The sequence below is a fragment of the Chelonoidis abingdonii genome, chromosome 8 (genome assembly GCF_003597395.2).
Source record: "Chelonoidis abingdonii isolate Lonesome George chromosome 8, CheloAbing_2.0, whole genome shotgun sequence".
Taxonomy (NCBI): domain Eukaryota; kingdom Metazoa; phylum Chordata; order Testudines; family Testudinidae; genus Chelonoidis; species Chelonoidis abingdonii.
In genome coordinates, this window is record NC_133776.1 from 95,000,567 (window position 1) to 95,017,433 (window position 16,867).

At 44.6% G+C, this 16,867-nt stretch overlaps 1 protein-coding gene across 2 annotated transcripts in view; it reads left to right on the top strand.

Annotated features, from left to right (window-relative positions):
• CD99L2 (CD99 molecule like 2) overlaps positions 1-16,867 on the top strand; it is an 82,376-nt gene that overhangs the window by 46,104 nt on the left and 19,405 nt on the right. The window contains exons 3-5 of one of the 2 annotated variants that reach the window (XM_032769446.2): positions 4,652-4,690; positions 11,137-11,202; positions 12,799-12,837. In XM_032769446.2, the coding sequence (XP_032625337.1) occupies positions 4,652-4,690; positions 11,137-11,202; positions 12,799-12,837 (144 nt within the window). Of the gene's footprint in view, positions 1-4,651; positions 4,691-11,136; positions 11,203-12,798; positions 12,845-16,867 lie in introns of both variants that reach the window. The other variant, XM_075068861.1, reaches the window with a different exon arrangement.

Here is a 16,867-nt window from a genome sequence, read left to right on the forward strand (position 1 = left end):
TATGTGGCTGCAATTCTTGTAGAGAATTTATGAATGGCTGGAAGAAGTGTTTTGCGCACACATGATATGCTGTTCTCCTTTTCGATTGTGCTTGTGCACAGAATAGAGGTGTTCAGACATATTCATACCACCTTCAGCCTCACACTTTCCTCTGCACCTGGCTGATTATTACTAACCCCCCTGTCCAACCTCCTGAATTCTGCCCAGATAATTCAAATAGACTTATGTCACGATGAATTGCATAAAGCACAAATTATTTTCCAGTGTAAGGATTCCAGATAAAAATATGACTTCTTCCTACAAAGTCAGTTCGGATGAAACAATCTGACATGACTGGCTCAGTAGCATTGGCATGTCCCATATCATGATGCATGGTGTCAAGGAGTCTCCTGCCAACAGAGTCATTTAATTGCACCATTGTTCACCAGGCAATCTCTAGAGCTGTGGTCCCCAAACTTTTCAGCGTCATGCCCTCCCACCCCCACCTCAATTATACTGTCCACAAGCCAGGGATGCCGGGGGGATGCAGTGGTAAGGGGGCTGAGGCTGGGGCCAGGGTCGGGAATGGAACCATGGCCAGGGGCTGAGGCTGGGGGTGGGAGCGGGGCTGTAGGGGCTGGCGGGGCTGGAGCAAGGCTAGATGGTGCTCCCTCTCCACCCCCAGTGGGGATTGGCCTGGGCCCACCACACCCAACATTCCTCTGTGCCCCCCTAGGGCAGCGCACCCTGCAGTTTGGGGACCTCTGCTGTAGATGAGGATAGTGCTCATTGGGTATAATGAAAATTAACTCTTTTTCTACAACATTGTCACAGGATCCAGGTCTCATTATTTGAAATAGATAATTAACTGCATGATATTACAAAAATGGAAGAGTAGAGATACTCAGAATAGAGCAGTGATGTTCAGACTTATCTTAATTAACAGCCAAAGAAAGAATAGCTGATTGCTGTATAGAGCAATGATATGAAGTCAAAGAAATTTGGACCCCATTTCTAGATACATCTGGTTAAAAAAAAAGTTTTGAGATGGCTCAAAGCATGAGGCCTTCATTCCACTTAACTCCTCTGCCTCTCCCCCGCCCCCCTTTCTTCCCCCCATCTCTTTCCCTCCTGGCTATTCATCCATGTCTTCTCCTACTCTATTATTGTGACGTCACCCTAACATGTTATGTCTGTGTGATATTGTCTGGTTTTGTGTTAGTTAGTCTTTGAAAAGTTGTAAAATTGCCTAATTCTGTTGGGTATCCAAATACTGCATGTGCCACAGGAAACATATATAAGCTGTAAGTTATTTATTTTTTTGTACTTTTCATTGTATTTAATTTTATTAAAATCAATACAAAATTAGTCACCAAAAAAGCACCACTTTCACTCAAGTTTATGCAGCATTGGGATGGCACTATCCAATGACAAGGTCTTACCCTATTGATACCAACTCTACAGAGCACTCCAACTGAGCTGCATTCAAAATACTTTTACTAGTTTAGCAGTATAATATTCTTGATGTAGTTTCATGACATAGATCTTTTCTACACTGAAAAAAAAAATTTGAACAGGCAAAAATTACTTCTTCTGTTGATCAAGTTTTTCGTGGGATTCCAAATCCCCTTTAAAAAGCCAGTGAGCCATTAGTACCATCGCTAAACAGCATGTAGGGAAAATAACCTATTTTAGTTATTTTGTTGTAGCTCATCATTTAGAGCAGATCACTTCTAAGAGGGGGATCTCATCTGGTACTTTTGAAGGCAAAGAAAACTCATTTATTATTTTTATGTTAAGGTATGGCTTAATATCTTTCATGGCTAGGTGACACTATTATTGCAAGAGCACAGCTGTTTGACAATGCTAGTCCTTAGATACTATTTTACAGTTACACAGATTCTGGTCAGTTTTGCACCAGTACAACTCTGTGGTATTCAGTAGAAGGACTTCTGATTTACCCAGACCAGACTCTGGACCATAGTCTTTCCCCTGATAAATAAATGCAAGGAATCAATCACAGCATGAAAGGCTGTTGTGTCCATAAATGCACGGAGAAGAAATGTGAAGTCCTAGTAGTAGACAGGAGCAGGAACACATCAAGAAAATAAGTCCCTATCTAATACCTTAATCAGCATAGATTATTGTACAGCCCTATGAACACAACCAGTGATGAGCCACATTCTGTCCTGGAATGGATTTGTGTGGCTTCCACTGACCTCAGTAGGAACTGCCTGAATATCCAAGAATGTGTCCCATGGTGTGCAGAAAGTGTAGACCAAGTCCTCAGCTGGTGTGAATAGTTTGCTTCTCTGAAGTAAATGGAGCTACACAGATATACGCCAGTAGAGGATCTGGCCTACAGAGGAAAAAAGACTGCTCTACTTTTATCAGAGGGCTCTTTGAAACCCATCAAGATATCCAGAATTATGGGGTCAGTTTTTCCCCCTTTCTGATCAGTGTTCCAGATGGAGCACTTGAAGAAATCCCCAAGTCCTGAAAACATCTGTACTAGTCCAAACCAGGAAAGTTGTCAGATACAAGACTACTACAAAACCATGGCATTCCTATTAATATGTTGCTTCCCATCACACACACATGCTTTAAAACAATGGGTCCCCACACTGTGGTCCTTAGACCACTGTTGATCCACAGACCACACATTGATGATTCAGAGACAGCTCACTGCTCACATGGTGCTGCTTCTGCTCATTTCCAGTAGCAATGTCACATTGAAGCCAGCTGAAAATACATCAAATATCTCCCTGTTATCACTGTGCCACCTGAACAATCGCTCAAGTTGTCACTGTGACTGAGCCTGGTCTGGGTTAACTACGTTCTCAGGGATGTCAAAAATCCACATCCCTGAGAAGCACAGGAAGCCGACCTAAGTCCCCTTGTAGATCAATGGAAGAATTCTTATATTGACCTAGCTACTGCCTTTTGTGGAGGTGGATTACCTACTCTTAACAAGAGAACCCCTCCCGTTGGCATAGGTAGGGTCTGCCCTGAAGCACTCCAGCAGCACAGATGTGCACTGTAGTGTTTCAAGTGTAGACAAGCCCTGAGAAGAGGAGGGCAAGTGTTACACTCTGAGAATTGAAAGGGAGGTGAGTCCATGGGTTGTGAATGGGACGTGATGTTCCCTGGTGACAGCCCCTTAAAGATGTGATCCAAGCTATGAAAAGATTTGAAATCCCTTGCTTTACAGCATAAGCACAGATTTCAGGCTCTAGAAGGGCTTAATTTAGCTTTTGCTTTCTTGTACTGAAATTCACATGGGGAAGAAAAAATGCACATAATCTGAATGGGGCGATTTTCAGATCAGATAGCTTGTAATCGGCCAGGGCTAGAAATTAATACTTCATCCCACTAGAAAGATGATGTATAATGAAGTATTAGACCAGTGACCACTGCAAAGTCTTAGCACATACTGAATGTAGCAAGCCCTGGAGCTCTACCCTGTGTGATTTTTGTATCCCTGTACAATTACAATGACCCATACACACCTGTTGTGGGAGAACACTGCTCCAGACTACAGACTAAACGCTGTGACCTGGAGTGCTGTGGTTCTGGCACAAGGGAGCAAGCCTCCCAAAGTCCCAGAGCAATCAAATCAAGCCATATCTTAAACTGCATCCTTGGACTTGAACAAATCAAGCGGCAGAAAGCAAGCACCTGAAGGAGGTTAGCTGACTTAAATCATGACACACCATTGGAAATATTGCCAGATGAGAGGCACTCATATTCAGAGAGACAGGCAGAAATTAATAGGAATAGGGTAGCCACACCTTTTTGTTCATATTTTATTTATGCTGAAGGTAACATGGCCCATTACTTCTAACAGATATCATCAGTGGCTTGCATTATAAACTCCCCCCATCTTATCCACCCCCCCCCCCCCCACACACACACTTTCACTAATTGGTACAATTGTATCAGGAGTTGTGATATTTTCATTGACCAGATATTTCATTGACCAGAAATCAACGAAGATAAATTCTTCTCTTAAAACAAACCCATTTGTTACTTGATGCGGTGTGGCGCGCTGTAGATCTTCTAATGTCATTGATTTGAGAGACCCAAGCAGGTGAGAATAAAACGTACGGCCCCTCCATGTTCTCAGGATGATTATTTGCTTTATGTGCTGGACGAGTCCTGTTGTGTTAACAGTTGGTTTACTGAGTCTGTTTGAAGAACATAGTTTGACAGGGAGTCAAATTCTGCTCCCTGCTACTCTGGACAGCAGCATGGATTAGGATAAGTGAGGGCAGAATTTGAGTCTGTGTGTGCAATGCCGTCACTGGTGTGAGCAGCACGTAGGCCCTCATCTTTCACAGGTGCTTAACTGTACATAGTCCAGTTGAGTTCAGTGGGATTATGCATGTGCTTAAAGTTAAGCACCTGCATGAACTTTTGCAGGATCAGGGCCTGCGTGAGGTCTGCAAATAAAGTATAAAAAGGAGCTAATACAATGGTTTTCAATTCATACCATGATTTAATTGATGTTGAAAAGCATGTGGTTTAAGTATCCTGTAATCTTCTACGTCACATATGGAGTGTAAGCATTCGGTGATGAGTAAGCCCTTGTAGTTTATTTCTAAGTCATAGTTGACAAATTTCCAGGTGACACTAGTAACTAAGTTTTTTTCCTCTTTCTTTTAAATCACAGCTACTCCCAAGTTGCCCAAAAAGCCAGCAGGTGGAACAGGTAAGATCCTTATTGATTTATCATTCAGAGTAATGGGTTGTTTCTCTTGAAAACATTTATGGTGAGTAATGAGTTATTCTCTTACTGTGAAGAACTGCAAAACTTCTGGTTTATTGTTATAAAAGAATGTGACTCGGTTTCCCCATAGCCTGTACTGGTACATGCACATCCACCAGCCCATCCTGGGAATGAAGGCATTTAATTTCTTTCTTGAAACAAGCCAATCAATGGAATTAAGGTGGGAAAGTCACCTAAAGTGTGAATGATCAAAAACTAAAATTACTATAAAGTAATTAATGCAAATCTGTAGACAGTTAAACAGGTGTGCAGAAGTACTGCTCTCTGGGGGAAATTGCATATACTGGTTTTGCCTGGGATCAAGAGGCCCTGAAAGCCAAGAATTGAGAGTGGTATGAAGTGACCTGTCTGATATAGAGCAGGGTCACTCTTATCTGAACCAGGAGCTGACATGACACAGTAACCAAGAGGGATGGACCCTCTGGAAAGTGTTTGAAGGACTTTGAAACCTACCAGGAACTCCATGTGGAAGATGGGGATACCTGGTAAGACAGGCACATGTATAAGGTGTTCACGGTTTCTAAGATAGAGAAAACCTATAATGACTAAATCCTTTGCCTATGAAGGCTGGCAGGTCACTGGGTGAGCCATATCATAGCTTCTGGGAATGGAAGGTGCTGAGCTCATTTCAGACTAGCTAAGGTGTGCACAGCTTCCGGAGGAAATTGCAGCGTAAATCCAGTGTCTGAAGAGAGGGGAATACCTGTTCCCACCCAAAGAAAGGTGATGGCTAAAGGCCTGAGACCTGAGTGGGGCTCCACAAGGGGGTCATGAAGGCATCAGCGGTACATTTACTTCGGGATCTGTGACACATATGGTGCCAGGAGTGGGATCTAGGACAATGGTGAGTTTCCAGTAAGTGCCAACAGCCCTGACAGCAAGCACTGTTGAAGGAAAAAGCACAGAGAGTCCCATAGCCTATTTAGGATAGGAATTGGGAGAGACAAATGGAAAAGATTAGGTGTGAACAGTTGAAGAAAGGTCAGCTGGTTGAGCCACAACTAAACTCTCAGGAGCAGGTCAACTAGCTGTGCCCTAGAGGACCAGAAAAGGAGTTATGATCCAGGACTGTGAGGGACACCCAGATCACTGAGCGAGTCCAGCAGGCCCGGGAAATTGTGGAGACACCTCCGTAGTTGGAATAAGGCAAGACAAAAAAAGGGAAGCAATGCTAGTATAAGGAGAAGCAGGGCTAGCACGAGCAAGAAGAGAAGTACAAGCAGCAGCAGAGAGAAAAAGTGGAGAAGAATGTGCCAGGAAACCCCTGATCCAGTGAGTGGAACCAGACCCCACGTGATTGGTCCTATGGGTGGCAGACTTTCAGCGAATGTCGAAACCTCAATTTTTAGCCCTGTGGCACAAAATCTCAGAGCCCAAGTCAGGTGACTCAGGTGCATGGGGCTCAGCCTGCAGGGCTGAAAAATCACAGCATACACATGCAAGATAGGGCTGGAGCCCAATTTCTGAGACTCACCCTACTCGCATGGTTTCAGAGCCGGGGCCGCAGCCTGAGCACAGACATCTACACTGCAATTTTCATCCTCACAGCCGAAGCCAGAGACACCTGAGCTGGACCAGCTGCAGCCATGCCCCAGGTTTTTTTATTGCAGTAGAGACATACTCCAGCATATTATTTTATTTTAGAGAAGAGGTTGACATGGGTTTATTTTTAAATGCTCTTGAAACTGGGTGTGAATTGAACATGGTGCCGAAGGAAGTTTTGGGGAATTCAGAAAAAGGGGATATGAACTGTGCTGATATTGCAACCCAAATTAGGCTGTATATAAGAAAATGGAGAACTAGTTGGGGAATTAGTACAGATGGTGAAGCTTATGAGTTAATAAGTTTGGAACAGTTCTATAAACTCTGCTCCCCTGACCTGAAATCATGGTTAATAGACAAAAATCTGAGGGAGGTATGTGTAGATGAGAAACTGGGTGATCATGTGATTAGATGGCCTGGGTTTTATTAAAAAAAATGTAACGGGGGGAATGGGACCAGGGAAAAGCGGTCAGGGTCAAGCAGCAATCCTCCCCTCTAGTGAGAAGAAGGCCACCTCAGAAGGACCCTAAAGTGAGTGGGGAAAAGCATTGAGTCACCTCCTCCAGGATTGCCGAGTGCACCCAATGAGGCCCAGTGTTCGTCCTGGAAAAGCTACTGGTAGCTAAACCTTGCAGATAACTGTGTGGGAGAGGGCTTGTCTACATGACTCTGCAGCACAGCCTATGGGGTGTGAATTGTAGCATGCACTGAAGCCTTGTGCTATAGCTGCCCTGCATAGACCCTGAGAGTGCGAGTTCATGTTAACATAGTCCTGTTTCAGACAAGCCCCTGGAGGGAGGGAGTCACACAGAGTCTTATTCTCCTGGGTGCAGATCCATTGGATTCCCAGTGGCAGCGGAACTTGGTGGGAGTTAATGGAGAGAGATTGACTGGATGGAGAGATTCTGGAACAGACAGCACAGCAGTAAACCTGTGTAATGAAACTACATCACTGGCTGAAAGGGTAACCGTTCCTAGTGTGAAGCCCTTTGCACTGCCCACAGCTCAGATTTTGATGCAGACACAGGAAAGGGTTGTTGTTTGGGATCCTGAATGAAACACCTTTCAACATGCTTCTTAGAAGTTATGGCTTTAGAACCCATCCAGCTTTCTCCTGGGATGACAGTGTCTGAATCTGACCTGTACAATTCATTATAAGAATGTGTATGAAATGGTCAGCCAGAGTGCAGCTGGAGCAGCTGACAGAGAGAAGGGTGGACGTGGTGGGGGTGGGTGTTAGTCACCTTCCTTCTGCCTATAACAAAGGGAAAGCAGAGTTAAGCTCAGGTTCCCAATGTTTGAAAACAGGTACCTGGGGGAAACGAGGCCACCACCCACTCCCACAAAGAGATGAGTCTTTTAGGGCTCAGATTTTCCTACACGCGATAGCTGATGGATTCCTTCACCAAGTAGTTGCTGAACCAACAAGAGGGAATGCCATTTTAGATTTGGTTTTGGTGAGTAGTGAGGACCTCATAGAAGAAATGGTTGTAGGGGACAACCTTGGTTTGAGCGATCATGAGCTGATTCAGTTTAAACTAAATGGAAGGATAAACAAAAATAGGTCTGGGACTAGGGTTTTGTTTCCTTAAAGAATAAGGAAATTAGTTAGGGAAGTGGATTATACTGAAGAACTTGGGATCCTAAAGGAGGAAGCCTGGAATTAACTCAAGCAAGTTAGAAACTATAGAAAAGCTCGCATCCCAAAGGGAAAAAATCATGAGGCAGAAATTGTAGACCAAGCTGGATAGCAAGCATCTCAGCGAGGTGATCACGAAAAAGCAAACCTACAGGAGTGGAAATGGAGTAATCAGGCAGAACGCCTACCTTAGAGGTCAGATCACGTAAGGATAAGTTAAAAGGCCAACGCCAGCAGAGTGGCCTGCAAAGAGAATAAAACCAATAAGTAAAGGGTCTAGTAGTCATAAATATAGAAAAGAAAGAAGTGGACCACACGAACATACGAGGATGGAATGGAGGTTAGAGAAATCTAGCATGGCCCAATATCTAAACATAATATGCCTCAGTCTTTACATAGAGGCTATGATCAGCTTAGAATAGGTAGGAGACAAAGGCAAGTCATCCGAAGTAGATGCCAACTCAGATGCTAATGGACAAATCAGGGGCCCAGAATACTCATCCCCAAGATTAAAAGGAACGCACAGTCCAAATGCCAAGCCCATTAGCAAGAATTTTAATGAATCTGTAAACTCAGGGGTTGTACCATATACTGGAGACATTGCTAACCAGTCGCTGTCTTAATAAAGGAGAAAAAAGTGATTGGGCAACTATAGGCCTGTCAGTTGACATCTGTAGTGCAACGGTCTTTGGAAAAATTTGAAGGAAAAAGTAGTCAAGGACAATTGAGAGGTCAATGGGTAATTGGGACAAATCAGACGTAGTTTTACCAAAAGGTAGATCGTGCCAAACCAACCGTGATCTCTTTCTTTGAGAAAGTAACCAGATTTTTTAGACAAAGGAAGAGTGAGTCTAATTACACTCGATTTCAGTAAGGAATTTGATCATGGGAATATTAGCTAAATTGGAAAAGATGGGGATCATATATCAAATTGAAAGGTGGATTAAGGAACTGGTTTAAAGGCGGAACCTACAACGTCGTATCTGAAAAGGTGAATTGTAGGCTGGAGGAGAGTTATAGTGAAGTTCCTCAGGGTCGGTTGGACAATCTTATTTTCTTTTATTACTGACCTTGCACAAAAGTGGAATGTGTTAATAAGTCTGCAGATGAGACAAAAGCTGAGGTCTTGCAATGCGAGAAGACAGGTATCATTACCAGCAAGATCTGGATACTTGTAGAACTGGAGTAATAGTAATCGATGAAATTTAATAGTCAAAATGGCAAGGTCAATGCATTAGGTATTAATACAAGAACTATTGTTATAGCGTGGAGGCATCAGTTGAGTAATAGAGGAGGAGGACGGACCTCGAGTATTGGGATCCAAGGATGACTGAGCTGCCAATGTGATAATGCTGAAAAAAGCTAATGTGTCTTGGAATGCATCAAGCGAGGTATTTCAGTAGATAAAGAGGTGTTAGTACTGTTAACACAGGCATTGCGAGACCTCATCTGGAATACTGTGTGCAGTTCTGGCTCCCATGTTTAAGAAGAAGGATGATCAAACTGGAAAGGTTCGAGAAGGGTACTAGGATGTCCGAGAATGGAAAACCTGCAATGAAAGACTCAGAGAGCTTGGCTGTTTAGCCTAACCAAAAGAAGACTGAGGGAAATATAGTTGCTCTCTATAATATATATCAGAGGAATAAATACAGGAGGAGAGGAATTATTAAGCTCATACAATGTGGACACAAGAACAATGGATATAAACTGGCTATCAGGAAGTTTAGACATTGAATTGATGAAGGTTTCTTAACCATCAGAGGAGTAAGTTCTGGAACAGCTTCCCAAGGGAGTAGTGGGAGCAAAAAGACATATCTGGCTTCAAGACTAAGCTGATAGTTTATAGGGAGATGTATAATGGGATAAGCCTAATTTGGCAATTAATTCTCTTTGATGGCTAGCGGTAAAATATGCCAATGGCTTGTGATGGGATGTTAGATAGGGTGGGATCTGAGCTACTACAGAGAATTCTTTCCTGTGTGTCTGGCTGGTGAGTCTTGCCCACATGCTCAGAGTTTAGCTGATCACCATATTTGGGGTTGGGAAGGAATTTTTCTCCAGGGCAGATTGGCAGAAGCCATAGGTTTTTCCGCCTTCCTCTGCAGTGAGGGGCACAGGTCACTTGCTGAAAGACTCTCTGCATCCTGAAGTCTTTAAACCATGATTTGAGGACTTCAATGGCTCAGACACAGGTTTGATACAGGAGTGGGTGGGTGAGATTCTGTGGCCTGTATTGTGCAGGAGGTCAGACTAGATGATCATAATGGTCCCTTGTAACCTTAAAGTCTATGATTCTAGACTACCTGACACCTGTCCCCCAGGCTAGGGAGAGAGGCTAGCCCTTTGCCCGTCCACACCAAGGAAGTTGAGGCAGCGCAGAGCATGGTTGTGACTGAATCCCCAGCTGCAAGAAGGGAAACTAAGGCAGTTAAGGAGCTCTGCCAAAGCGATGATACCAACTCCGGGATGGGAAGCACACAAGTAAAGCACACAACAGGTGCTTGAGAGATCGCAGAGGTGACTACAGTCAGGAAGGGGGGAGGTGAGTTATTCTCTCCGGTCTATAACCCCCTGACGGGCTGTGAGAATGTGAATGACTGAACAGGGTAGGAGAGGAATCACCACTCACCTAGTCCCTGCATTTTGGAAACTAAAGGCAAACCCAGTGGGGCATGGGGTCAGGTTCTGCCTTCTCCCCTGCCCCAGAGAGCTGGAGGTGATGCCGTGGGGTCTGGAGCCCCTGACCTACAGGGAGGTAGGGCATAGAAAGGAATTTGGCTCTGGGGAGGGTTGAAGATTCTCGCTTGCCAAAAGTTTGGGGTCCCTCAGTGGCTAAAAGCACTGCATGGTTAAAAAGCAGCTTTGCGAGGAGCCAGGCCTATCTGACCAGGGAGTTACTTCCTATAATTCCCCAGTGGGGGAACCTCCAAGGCACCACCAGGGCAGCCAACCCCTTGAGGAACAAAGGGTCGCCATCCGCAGTCCATGGATGCCAGATGAGAGGTGGGAATGGAAGTTCTGTGATGACAGAAGTAAGTAGGGGCAGATGAGAGCTATCCTTGGAAATGCACCTAGGAGATTCTGAAGGGGAAAAATAGATAGGTCAGATGTCAAATGGCTCTATACTGCTTGATGACCAGTACATCAGGCATAATGAGTAAAACCAGTACCATTTCTTTGTCTGTAGGATATGGGGATGGTTTGGACGATTTCAGTTTGTCAGATGCACTGGATGATCATCCCACCAAGCAACGTAAGTAACATATTGAGAGGAAAATCACGAGCGGGCGGTGGTCAAAATGTCAGATACTATGATCCTTCTTTTTGTCCAAGACTGGTGTGTCCATGAGTTAATAAACCCAGCTGCAGCTCCTGCACTACGGGGCTGGGCCAGCTTCCCGGTCTGGGCACAGTGACCTGGCATATGGGGTCACAGCACCACTTAAGTTTGGCCCAGCTGCCCTTTGGTCATTAGGGTGGAGGGGCGGCCACGCCAAATTTGAGTGAGTGTTGCTGAGAGCCCATATGCCAGGTCACACCACCACTCACTCAAATATGGCCTGGCGGCTGGCTCCCCCTTCATACCCCGCATACTATGACAGAGGGGTGGCCAGTCCAAACTTGAGTGACACCACAACCTCAAGATTCCTGGAGCAGAGAGCCAGGCTTAACCCTTTGGGACAGGAGCCAGCTTTGCAGGGTGCACATGAGGTAGGCTTGCTGGGCAACCCATCCCTTGGGCGGGACCTCGTTTCCCATCCCCAGGAACAGGAGCTAACACTCCCATCCTGCATGCCTGCCCCACTTTAAATGGCACACCATTTCGCCCATAACCCTTGACCTTTACTAAATTTATCGTGGCTGCTTCTTGGTAAAAATGCCATGGCAATCTTCAGCCCTAATCACAATGCACCATTGGAAAAATCACCAGCTTAAAGGTGTCCCGATATTCAGAGACACAGGCAGAACTAATAGGAAAAGGGCAGCCACACCTTTTTTTTGATATTTTATTCATACTCACATGGTAATACCCATTACTAGCAAACATCAGTCGTTTACAGTATTTAAAACAAAACAGACTTTGGCTTCATACAATATTGACAGTATCAGGAGTTGCAATGTTTTCCCATTACTAGAAAGCTCTCATTGACCAGAAATCAATGCAAGATAAATTCTTGCTGTAAAACATCACTCTCTGTTAGCTGGCAGGGCATGGGGCGCTTATATCTTTTATTGTCACTGATCTGGGAGACCAAGCAGGTGGGAAAAAAAGTTTATGGCATCTCCACATCCACAGATGTCTTATTTGCTTTATGCACTGGACAAGTCCTATTGTATTAGCAGTTGATTTGCCTAGTCTCTGTTTGAAGTACGTAGTTTGACAGGGGATCAAATTCTGCTCTCTGCTACACTGGACAGCAGCATGCATTAGGGTAACTAAGGGCAGAATTTGACTGTGTGTGTGCAGTGCTGTCATTGGTGTGAGCAGCAATTTTGTGCCTGATTTTGCACAGGTGCTTAACTGTACATGGTCCAGTTGATTTCAGTGGGATTACTCACATGCTTAGAGTTAAGCACCTGCGTGAATTTTTTCAGGATCAAGGCTTGAGAGAGGTCTGAAAAATGAAGTATAAAAGAGAGGTAATACACTGGTTTTCAGTTCATACCATGATTTAATTAATGTTGAAAAGCATGTAGCTAAGCATCCTGTAATCTTCCACGTCACATATGGGGTGTAAGGATCCTGTGATGAATAAACCCTTGGAGTTAATTTCTAAATTACAGTTGATAAATTTCCAGGTGACACTAGTAACTTAAGTTTTTTTCCCCCCTTTCTTTTAAATCACAGCTACTCCCAAACTACCCAGAAAGCCATCGGGCGGAATAGGTAAGGTGTCTTTGTTCATTTATCATTCAAACAAAATAATGGGTTGTTCGTCTTGAAAACATTCATTTTAAGCAATGGGTTAATTCGCCTCTGTGGAGAACTGGGAAACATCAGATTTATTTTTTATGAAAGAATGTGACTCAGTTTCCCTTTATCTTGTACCACTCTCTGGGTGAAATTGCATATACTTGAGTGGGTTCAAGGGGCCTAGCAAGCAAATAACTGAGTGTGGTAGGAGGTGGCCAGTCTTACATAGAGGAGGGTCAAACTAGGATCTGACAGGGGCTCCAGGTGGAAGATGGGGGTCATCTGGTAAGCCATGTGAATAAGCTATTTGTTTTTAAGGTATGTTTTCTCTGTATTGCTGTTGTTTCTGAATAAGTCCTTTGCTTTATGAAGGCTGGGTGGTTGCTGGGCACCTGCTTCTAGCCGCTGCAGGAGAACAGGACTGTAGGTGCTGCACTAAGTTCAGACTTGCTAACATGAGAGGGAGCAGCAGGAGGAAATTGCAGCAGAAATCCTCAGTCTGGAGGGAGAGACGCAGACCTGGTCCTGTCTCAGGCTAGAAGCCTGAGATCTGAGTCCCCCTCAAGCAAGCCAGGAAGGCTCAGAGGTGCAGTTACCACAGGAACTGTACACGTACAAGAGAGGTGCCCCAAGCCTTGTGCACATGACAGGAACTGCCACATTTGGCGGCTTCAGTGACTTGTTACATTAATACACAAGCATCAAGACTAGAATTACAAAGGGTTTAGAAGAGCTGTGCTCGCAGGACACTGTTATATTATCTCTTAGCACCAGCAAGCCCTAGTCCTGGTGCAGGACCCCCACAGTGCATGGTGCTGCACAAACACAGAACATACACAGACCCTGCCCAAAGAGCTTGCAATGTACAGGTCAATAGATGCCATTTTTCAATACTGTTCTAAATTTTTTTGAAATCTGCTTCTGTAGTGCAGGATGTATGTGTGGGCAAGGCCCTGGGTTGGGACTCAGGAAATCTAGGTTCAGTTCCCAGCCCTTCTGCTGATTCCTTTGTGACCTAGGGAAAGTGTCTTAAAGGTTTTGTGCCTTAGTTTTCCCAGTAATAATGCCCTACTGCCTCACATGTTCCCTGCTCAAAGAACGGCAGCCCCTTGCTATCCTTCCGTGTGTAAACACAACAAACTATTCTCGGTTTCATTTTTCTCCTACGTGTTTCTTATCATCCCTGACGCAGGAAATCTCTGTTGAAACAGTGCAGTTCTCACTAGCTGTGGGGAGACACTTCCCCTACACTGTGCTTTTCAAATGCCCTTGCTGATTAGATACAGGTACATTTGAGTGTCTGCCCAGGACCCATTTGAGGAGACTTGCTTGGTAAAAGTTTTACCATCTGCAATGTCTCCAGCTCAATTCCAGCCAAATGTCAGCTGAAATGTAGACGGGTCAGCTGAGTAACAGCTCAGCCCTTCAGCTTGAAATAAACTGCAGCAGGCGAGGGAGATCCAGAAACCAACACACTCACTAGCCAAAGCAAACCCAACCCAACCCTTTGGTCAATATGGCTTTCATTCGGGATGTCAGGAAGACCCAGGTGGAAACAGCGTCATGTAACATCTGCTGAGTGTTAACTATATTTCTGAGCTTCAAGAACAACTCTAGCAGAATAAAGAGATTAAACAGAGGACATCAAAACTATCAGAATGAAAAACTGTGAGCCAGATTCTTCCCTCCATTCTGGTGGTGCAAAGGAGTGGGAAAGCTAGCATAACTGGCCATCTAGGGGTTCCCCCAGGAGTCCCGGGAAAGTGCAGGAACTAGCATAGCTGGCTCCTGTATCCCCCACTGGAGAGGGTATGTTGGGGTGTGGCCTGAGCTCTGGCAAGTCTTGGAAGCCTATACAAACTTCCTGCAGCCATAGTCCCTGAGGCTGCTCTAAGATATATCGGGGTCAAGGCTAGCACAGAACCTGTAGAGGCTCAGAAAGCCAGAAGAGCTCATCGTTCCTGCTCAGTTTCATTCTCCTGTATTCAAAATAAAGGAGAAACAAAAAGCCAGAAGAGAACTACACCATAAGCTAGCTGTTAAGCTAGTACCCAGCAAAAGCCAACCACTGCGCAGAGGGGAACAGTTCAGCCGCATTTAACTGTTAGTGAGCAAACAGATATAGGCAGGGAGAACAAAGCGAGTATTAATGAGGAGTGGGAGGAGAAGGTTCAGAAGCTCACCATATCCAGATCAGATACCACAGTGATAGGCACCTTACAACAAGCTAGGTAGATATTTATCACTGGTCCCTGCCTATGATCCAGCACCAGTACTTGTATGCATAATAAATACATGCATGATCCAGAATTGTCACACCATGTTCCATTTTTCAAAGTCAACAAGTTTTCCACATTAGAAAGAGACACAACCGTGTGAAATCCTGGCCTCACTGAAGTCAATGGCAAAGCTCCCATTAATTTCAATGTGGCTAGGAATTGACCCCATAAATCCATGTGATTTTGGTCAGTGGATGCAGATGCAGGGTTGATAGTATGGAGCAGTCTGCTAGCTTTATTTCCATATGTGGCAGGGAATTGCTAGTTGCATGGTAGGATTTGTGCTTAGCAGACTGGTTCTAGCATTCAGCTGACAGTTCACATCTGTCTTTCCCATACAGTGCACTTCTGTAAATAGCAATTGTTCTGTAGGTAAGAACTATGAACACTGGGATTTAGCCAGCTGTATATCTCAACATGCCTTTAACATGTGGACACAGGGTGCCTGCCCTGGATTCAGTCCCTGGTGAGAGAAGTCATTTGATTCAAGGTGTCTCGTTGAGAACTTGAACTCATCTCCTTTGCCCCAGAACATTTCTTGTTCTGACCTGATTCTCTCCAGTTTCCATGTCTAGCTTCCACATGCTTTTCCTGCTGCGAAATCGCTCACACAGCCAAGGTTCGTAGCACTGTTCCAGAAACTGGATGGGCATTTACAACTAATTCCCTTTAGTGAGTTCTGTCCTTCAGAGGTTCTCTCAGAACGCAGCCTGGCAGATGTGCCAAGGCACTGCGTGTTCTTGGGCCGCCCTCCCTTTAAAGTGCCATTTCCATTCTCTGGCTTGTCCTGTACTCTGAGCTTTCTCTAGTTGATTAGATTCTGAAATCCCTTTCTGTCCTCACTCCAATTTGGTAACATGTAACTTGCTCAACCCTATGTGTAGAGGACACCTCTGTGCTCAGAGGTGGGGAGAACAACACACACCACATTTCTGGCTCTAATGAGCAAGATGCTCTGTTCTAAAGAAAAGCTTTTTCTGGGAAAGCATGCAATTAAGTTATTCTTTCTACTGCATTTCCAGTATTGCCTTGACAACTGCAAGCATTTTCCTTAACACTTCTCACAGCTTTTGCGTCCATTATAACAGACCATCAGTGGGAGAAAGGGGAGAACCCTCCCCCCATTGCAGTACAATGGGTCTAGGACACAAAAGATCCAGATCTAGGAGATTAGGTTGTAGTCAGTTTAATCTGAAAGTTTTGCAATGGGATTGTATTCTGACAAGAGAGCTCTGGGGTATATAGACACCTTTTCTCAGCTGACCTATTGTGAATCATTGTATCTTACTGATTAAGTCACACTGATCTCTGTGTACAGTTTCTCTGTGTGAGAAATGACAAGGCAGCCATGAGCCCATGTTTCCCAGCAGGCACAACAAGTAAATGTTCTAATGCTGCCTTTAAGAAAGAGAATTAAGGCTGCAGAGCTCCTGGGAGGTTGGCCACAGGAGTGGGCCACATGTGGGCTCAAGGCCAATGATAAGGTTCTGCAGATAATAAACCTGCACAGTACAGGCTATTCACATTGACGTTGAATGATATGCATCACCTGCCTAGTCCAGTGACAGAAAGCTTTTCAACAGCAGAGTCATGCTGATAGAATCATGCTGTTGACACAGTGCTGAGATTTGTTTTTTTCCTTTAAAAATAGGGGACTTCGATTTATCTGACTACTTTGACACCCCACTAGAGACTACAACAAAACCAGGAAAGGCAACCACTAA